The 8,622-nt window shown below is 36.0% G+C and overlaps 1 protein-coding gene across 2 annotated transcripts; it reads left to right on the top strand.

Annotated features, from left to right (window-relative positions):
* Positions 1-2,705: 2,705 nt before the first annotated feature.
* On the top strand, positions 2,706-8,622 carry LOC138349556 (mitochondrial fission 1 protein-like). 2 transcript variants are annotated; one of them, XM_069312187.1, is made up of 5 exons: positions 2,706-2,862; positions 5,182-5,273; positions 5,931-6,048; positions 6,700-6,805; positions 7,416-8,622. In XM_069312187.1, the coding sequence occupies exons 1-5, from the start codon at positions 2,767-2,769 to the stop codon at positions 7,505-7,507; spliced, it is 504 nt and encodes a 167-aa protein (XP_069168288.1). In that variant the 5' UTR covers positions 2,706-2,766; the 3' UTR covers positions 7,508-8,622. The 2 variants fall into 2 exon arrangements, with proteins under 2 accessions (XP_069168288.1, XP_069168287.1); XM_069312186.1 differs by lacking the exon at positions 2,706-2,862 and adding an exon at positions 4,704-4,940.

Below are 8,622 nucleotides of genomic sequence, written 5' to 3'. Positions count from 1 at the left end.
CACCACACGCATGATGCCTGCCTCCATACATATCCCTGTATTGATTCTTCCTGCACTCACAGTTCTCCCCCACCCCTTACCCCTTACCCACCTCTTCTTCCCTCCCTTCCCCCATCACCCACCAACCCTTCACCGCCCCAAGCACAATTCTTCACACAAAACAAACACCATATCATCATACAATCATACAAGCTTCAGAACATACAATCTATGTCACCGTATGATTTCTGTAATATTCCGTTTTCTACATGATCATTAATACATCAGTATGGAATTTATATTTACAAGGTGAGCAATAAAGCCTTTATATTTAATGTAAGTTATGTAAAAATATTAGGCTACATCATCTGATATTATATATCATTTTATACATTATAAATCCCTGCGAATACTATATATTATAGTCGGTAACGTAACTGAATATCTCTGTTTCTTCTCTCTCTCTGTTCCATATACAAAATATATACAAAATATATATATACAAAATATTTGATTTGATTTGATATAGTGAGAAACTACCATGTTTATTATATTTTTTTATTTGGCTGAATTTATCTTTAATATTGACTCCTGTGTCTGAAGCATAGATATGATGGTTATCAATAGTGGAGTCAGAGTCTGTTATGAATCCCATATATTGACCACCGAAAGCATCTCGGGCTCACCATAGCCCGTGCTATTTGGAACTTTTTGTTCCAGGTAGCGAATCTTAAACAACATGTGAACATAACCCACCTTTTCAAGATGCTACATAGGAGGGAATATGTGAGGGCCAATGGCCAGTCGGGGTCGGCCCTAGTGCCACTATTTAAGAAATATAGGCAGCTATAACAACATTACGACTTGTTTGAACTCTGAAATCTGGGATTTGTTTTACGTAGAGTTATACGTTTGCAGTGCCTTGTAATATTTATATATTTATTATTTGTTTTTATATATATACAAGAAGGTACATTGGTTTTATAAGAGTACATAGCATTGATGTTTTTACATTCTTGTAAAGCCACTAACACGCATAGCGTTCCAGGCAGGTCCTTAATCTAACAGATAATTTGAAGTAGGTAATTTCTTGCAAAATTGAAAAAGTTAACAGGTACATTGTAAGAAAATTTGACGAAGATTAGTAGGGACCTTATAGTAAAATTTTAGGATTATCAACAGGTATATTATAACATAATTTGAGGATTATTTCTAGGTATATTTCTAGGTATTGCTGTTGATTGCTGGTTCCCAGCAATCAACAGCCAATTAATGCACAACTATATTCTACCCACCTCAAGACTCCGCTCCAATATAGAAGCATCAAGAAATATGGACCAATAGGCTTTCTACAATCACTTCCATTCAATACCCATTGTTTCGTGTTCTGTCTTGTGTTGATGAATTTAATACCCCACCACCTCACCCCATCCACCTAAAACACCACCTCACCCCATCCACCTCACTCAAATGTAGATATAAACAAATCGGAGATGTGTAAGTTCTATTCAGTTGTGTATGTGTAAACTAAAGTCTTTGAAAATGTAATAAGTTTTACGAAACGCGCTCAAGTGTCGCGTCAGACTAGAAATAAAAATGAATTTTGGAGAATTAATTTTTGAATTACCACCAACAGTGAAAAGGAATGAACGAAAGATCGAGAAAATTCGTGTTAGAATTATTAATCTTACTTTTTCGGTCATATTTAATAATATATGTCTACAGGAAAGACTGCTACCAAAATATACTAATATATATATATATATATATATATATATATATATATATATATATATATATATATATATATATATAAAGGAAAACACCTTAAATATAGTTATGACAGAGTCCAATAGGTTCTATATATTCTGTAACCAATCAATTCGGGTTATAAACCTATGGAACAGCCTACCCGTCGAAGCCGCAAATGCCAAAAGTGTGTTAAATTTTAAAAGTCTACCTGGAATTGATCATGAAGACAAATGGGGGAGGGGAGGGGACCTTCGATAAGCCGCCGGCTTCCTGTCCTCGTTGAGGCCGCTAGGGCTAGTAGCCCTCAGGTAAATAGGGGTTGAGAGGTGGAACCCTAATTCTGAGGCGTAGCCCTTCACCGACAAGTACAACTAGGTGAGACTCACGCGCAAAATATATTTTTGAATTGACGTCGCAAAAATGTACTGTACCTGTAGATTGATTGATTGATGAAGATTAAGCCACCCAAAAGGTGGCACGGGCATGAATAGCCCGTAAGTGGTGGCCCTTTTGAGCCATTACCAGTATCAATAGATGATACTGGAGATCTGTGGAGGTGCGACTGCACCCTACGTGACGGGAGATGTCTCCCGTGTGAACCTGTACTGAACCTTTGTCTTATATAGTGGTAGCTATACATTGTACTAATTAATAATATATGAACTGCCAGAAACGCTAGTACGCCTGTTATTGGCTTTACAAGAATGTACCACTCAAACACCAATGTTATATATACTTTCTCAGCCCAATGTACCTTCTTGTATATAAATAAATAAATATAAAAATAAACAAGTAAATCAATAAATACGTGTATTTAAACACCAAAATTTATACAAAACTCATTATAGTGTTTTCTTATAAATGTTTATAAAGCCCCACGTAAACAATAACCAACAATTATATATACGCAGTAGCTTTACGCATATATATATATTAGCTTGTAATTATTACCAAATAAAGCTATAATATATATATTATAATTTACAAATGACGCTACATGTACAGGACTAAAAATTTCGACGACAAAAACTTACTATGATAAGCGACCAGCAGTGTTGTGGAGGCCGCCGCCCTGGACGCTGGATCATGGCTGACCCTCTCTCTGAGTTCTGCTCCCCTGAGGACCTTAAGGTCAGTACCCGGGGCACCTGGCACCCCCAGGGCACCCCTAGGGCACCCTCAGGGCACGTGGTGACCTTCACACCTGCTGGCAGCTATACCAGCTATACCCCTCCCAGGCCTATGATTCATGGGGGGATTACATCATTTTAGTGTCGGGAAAACCATGAGATATTATTGTCCTGATGGGGACAGGAGGCCTGTATATGTATATATATATATAATCATGCTTGAGACTTGTATCGAGGGGCCCTACAAGGTTAAACTACTGACTTATCATACAATACAACCCCATAATAGATGCCTAACCAGGGTACCTATTTACAATTAGGTGAACAGAGGCATTAGGTGAGAGGACATGTGCCCAACCATTTCTGTCCCAGCAGGGTAATGTCCCTGGGATCCTTGATGGTCACATAAGCCACTTTTTGCCTTGACTCGACTTATAGCTGCTCGTTGAACTCGTAATACAGTTGGCTTCGTTCTCAATCAGGGATTCTCGATTCGTTTACCGGGCGGGACAGAAATGGTTGGGCATATTTCCTCTCGCCTAATGCCTCTGTTCACCTAGCAGTAAATTGGTATCCTGGAGTTAAGGTAAGTGGTGTAAGGTTGCATTCCTGGGGAGGGTCAGTAGTTCAACCTTAGAGTGGACCGCGATCCAAATCTAAAGTATATATATATATAGGCATCCTGTCCCCAACAAAACAAATTTATACAGTGCTATATATTTTATGTGTTGCCCTGAGGGGGGGGTTAGGGGTCGTATTGTACATAGCTGTCTCGTACTAATTTCTAGAATTGGTAAAACTATAATGTATTGTGAATTGGGAACTAACTAAGAACTGGCTGTTCCCAGGCAGAGCAAGTGTCCATTCATCTACTCATATAATAATAATAATAATAATAATAATTTTTATTTGCAAGAAGGTACAATAGGTTGGCGAGAAATATTTTTACATTCGTGCAAAGCCGCTAACACGCATAGTGTTTCGTTTCATCGTCAAAGTTGAACCAGGAGTCCCGAAGTGACCCGTAGTACCTCAACGCTGGTCTAGTCTTGGTGTCTGATGGGCCCTAATTATAATGTTCTGCACTATATTGGAAGTGGACCATATTGAGAAACATGCTGCACTTTTGAATGAAAATGTTTGAGAAACCTGTATGAACACTAGTGCTTACTTAATCTTAAGTACTAAACACTATTGTGGATATATGTACAGTAAAGTAAAGTCAATTTTATTCAGGAAAGTACATACATAGTTGATTTACAACCATAATGTTGGATTTATAGATAGAGCTAGTACATACATTACCTAAAGCCACTAGTACGCATAGCGTTTCGGGTTGTTTGATACCGTCTCATTCAGAAGCGTCCAAAAACTGCAGTGGAATTCATCTATGACACCACAGTGATGTCACATGACTCATACACCATATATAGAACATAAGCTTTTATACATTGTTTTGTATATCTAATATATAACTGGTTTATAGAGATCGACTCCATTACCTTGAACACTATCTGGATCACAATCCTTCCAGTGCATCTGATTATCTACTGCACTGGTTTATGTTCCTGTGAGATATCACTAGTAATAATGGAGTACTATATACAGTACTTTAGTGTACACTTTGATACACTGTTTATAGTGGTCAAATTTAGGATGTTTGGCTAAAATTTGTATTTCTTCAAGATTAAGATATAGAACTGGGTAAGTTCAGGTTGGTTTTAAGTGATTTAGTTTAATGTTATTAAGGATATAATTTAGGTCAGTTTGTTACCTTAGGGTAAGTTGATTACATTTTATTTCCTGTAATACTCTGTACAGAACTGCACATCCAGTAGCTTTACAAGTGATATTACAATGTTAGATGTTTTTGGACCAGATCCACAGGTTTCATTTCATGATATTCACTTGTCTGCAAATAACAGCGCTCTGTGGTCTGTCCTGCATACCTCCATCAGACGAGTATCATTCCTGAATTATTATTCTGTAGTAAACAAATCCACAAGGGCCGTGACGAGGATTCGAACCTGCGTCCGAGAGCATCCCAGACGCTGCCTTAATCGACTGAGCTATGACATGGTAAAAAAAAAAAAGAGTTGATATCGAAGTTCATTTGATGCATCACGCAATTGTGATTTCTGTGTGTACTGTACTGTTTATTTTTCCTCCCTACCCTAATGATCAAATTTGTATTCAAATTGCTGGAAATGGACATTACAGTACTTAATGTTTGTTAGTATATTAGCTTGTTAACTGCTTGGCCGGCATACAGTAGCTTCGCATTGTATAGTGTGTTGTATATGCTTGTATTCTATTTCAGATATTTGAACAGAATTACAATGAGGAAATGTGTAAAGGGGTAATATCCAGCAAGACACAGTTTGAGTACGCCTGTTTCCTAGTTCGCAGCAAGTAAGTGCACGAACATATACATATTTCTTTTGTTTACTCATACTTTGTTGTTTGTTAATTTAAGATTTTTTACAGTTAATATATATACCATATGTATACTAAATAAAAATTTGCACAGTACAGTATAAAGATAACTGAAGATGTGGGAATAAACTTCAAGCTTTTAAACTTTGTAATTAATGTTGATTAAATGTTTAATATAGGTTGGGTTATATGTTAAAGTTCACAATTAACTCCTTGACAAATTGTACTTTTTTGTTTAAAGCATTGTACAGAGAGGAATGTTGTTCATTGTACCAACTTCTTATAAAACTGCCATTCCTATACTGTAGGAATTCCTATACTATTTACTATGTGAATTTTACATGCTTTAGTCTGCTCGAGTTTTGGGTTTATTCGGTACTATATATATGAAAACAAAGTATATTACAGATAGAACCTTGTTTACCCTGTACGATAGGATAACGTACAGCAAACAATTTTCCACCTACTGTATCAAATACAATAACTTAGTACTGAACTATATTGCAGATACAGTATCATATATGCGAGTGCCCAAGAAAATGCTACTGTTGATGCTGTAACAGAAAATGTAATTTTTAATTTGATATTGTTTTGTAACTAAAACTAACATTATGGGTTTTTTTGGAACACAAGGTACCCAGCAGACATCCAGCGAGGAGTAGTGCTCCTGGAAGAACTCTACAAGCGTCCAGATGAAATTGGCAAACGCGACTATATATACTACCTGGCTATTGGAAATGCGCGGTTAAAGGTAGGCAAGCAGTAACCTCACGTACACAGTAACAGTAACGTGAATATTCTAATAGTGTGTGGTTTTCCATTTTGTAATTGAGCACAGTATTTTAGAAATTCTATTCATGTAAGTTTGTAGTGTATATAATACAGGTATATAAATGCAGCATCACATTCATAGATCGTAGGTAGTTCATAGATCCATGTCATTTATTTACCTGTACTTTCTTGGGAAAACTGACAAGTACTAAACTATAATACCTTGGAAGATATCTCTCTTAAAATTTTCAACTTATTTTCTAATGTACTCTACAACTGTACTGTACGTTAACATCAGATTTTAATGCTCAGTTGTTCCCAAGAAATAATGCAATGAACATGAAGGGACTTTCATGTTTATTGTATGTCAAACTGGTAAAATTAGGTGACTTCATTTTATTTAGAAAAATAACTTTTAAGTGGCTCTTGATTTGGTTACTAATAGCTATACTGTAGTAGTTCTGGTTTAGTAGTTATAATCTTGTGCTGTAGTGCATTTTGGCAAAATCATAATACAGTATTGTATTTTGTTTTTGTTATTACATTCTGTATAATCTTAAGTGATGTATTTAAATATATGATAAAGATATGAACTGTCTTTGTAGTAGTAAATGTTTACATATGATTACAGGAATACCAGGTAGCACTTAAGTACTTGAAGGGGCTTCTACAAGTAGAACCAGGAAATCGACAAGTTTTGGAGCTTGAAACTTGCATTAAGAAAAGAATGGAGAAAGGTGAGTTTTCACATGTATAAATACCATGAATGTTTGCGAGCCAGTAGAGTACTGGTGTGTTGTGATTGGCAATGATAATTATGAATAAATGGAGTACTGGGTACTCTCAAGTAAGCTTACTTGGGAGTACTGTACCCAGAGCATAAGTTTGAATCCTCATCATGGCTCCTAATTTTATTAATAAATTGAGTGAGCGACTTGAGAATGATCCAGGACGGACCGAAACGTTGTTGTCCCTTCACCTTCTAGTGTGTGGTCTGGTCAACATACTTTAACCATGTTATTGTGACTCATCACCTGCAAATGGAGTGATATTCAGATGATATAGATGCTTTCATTAAATTTATTGAATATGGGTTGATAATGGACAGAAGAGAACAATGAAAATGGTAGCAAGTGTAAAGACTGTGCCGAGGTGTAACAAAATTATAATTTACCAAATTGTACATAAATTATATAAGTTATAAGTTCTCCACACACACACACACACACACACAGGAGACCTGTGTGTGTGTGTGTGTGTGGAGAACTTAGTATTGTGATGAAGGAAATTGTGCAATTTGGATGGCATTTACTTAAAATAGATTAAGAGGAAAATGTTTTCTTACAGATGCTATGAAAGGAGCAGCAATAGCAGGTGGTGCCCTCCTTGGTCTTGGAGCGCTGGTGGGGCTCGGTGTGGCGCTGAGCAAGAGGCACTAAGCTTGTCCTCGTAACTTGAATGTGATCTCCAGCACTTGCCTAAGATGGTTTGAATCAAGTCTTTTTATTTCACATAATTTATGTATATATAATTCAGAATGTGTGATCTTGCTGTTGAAATAAATACTGATAGTTTCAAACCCATTCCATGATCCATGTCAGTGGTTGAGGGAGAATACATCATACTGTGTTTTATTCTTTAAACATGTGCTAGATTACTGTATAAATACAATTGGTCAAAAGTACCCTAAGGTTAGGATGTATTATAATAGGCAATAATGCTTTCAAAGATAATTTATCAAGCATTTTGTTGCAGTATGTATGTCCACTTGATAAGCTTCCCAAGTTCCTCAGTCGACCACTGCAAACCATTTGGTATACGATAGATAGGGAAGACAATATATGTAGAAGTCAAAAATTAAAAGCTCTAAATAGTTTGAGGTATGACAAGTGTTTCACAATTCTACACAACTCGTACAGTATGTGCATTACGACTTTATATTGGCACATCAACGGCATGTTTAAATACCTGAACTCGTCACTGCTCTTCCTGGATATTATTTATAAAACTTGCTGGAGAGAAGTGAATTATCCTGAATGAATTTGGTTATTGATATAATGGGTAATTATCATCTGTAATATCAACGACTAACTTTATACATATAGAAAGGTTGTACATGTAAATCTGTTGAGCTCTATCACTTAAGCTTTTGTGCACGATCAATGGTTTGAGGTTACATCCAGATGCTAATAAGAAATTGTGGTGGATATCAATATCTATGCCAGACACCTTCAGCCTGAAATGGATTTACTGTGATGTCGAATTAGATCAAGTTTGCAGCTTTCAAAATAGTTTATAAGTCAGTTTCCTATTATGTAACCAAAGAACATTAGTTTTTCTATTCTTTATTTTGGGATTTTCTTTACAATCAGTTGTCACATTGTCAGAGGTGATTGCTTAATGTTGTAGCATTACTTTAATTAAACATGTCCCACGTTAAGAGTGTACACAATGGATTATCCAGTACTGCTTTATCACTTGTATGTACTCTTATGTTGGTCATTTATAAGGAACTTGTAAAAATATGCTTATTAAAAATCTTGTATAGATAACA

Source organism: Procambarus clarkii, chromosome 71 (genome assembly GCF_040958095.1).
Source record: "Procambarus clarkii isolate CNS0578487 chromosome 71, FALCON_Pclarkii_2.0, whole genome shotgun sequence".
In the NCBI taxonomy this organism is placed as follows: domain Eukaryota; kingdom Metazoa; phylum Arthropoda; class Malacostraca; order Decapoda; family Cambaridae; genus Procambarus; species Procambarus clarkii.
The sequence above is the reverse complement of the archived record's forward strand: the minus strand, read 5'-3'. Positions and strand labels throughout refer to the sequence as shown.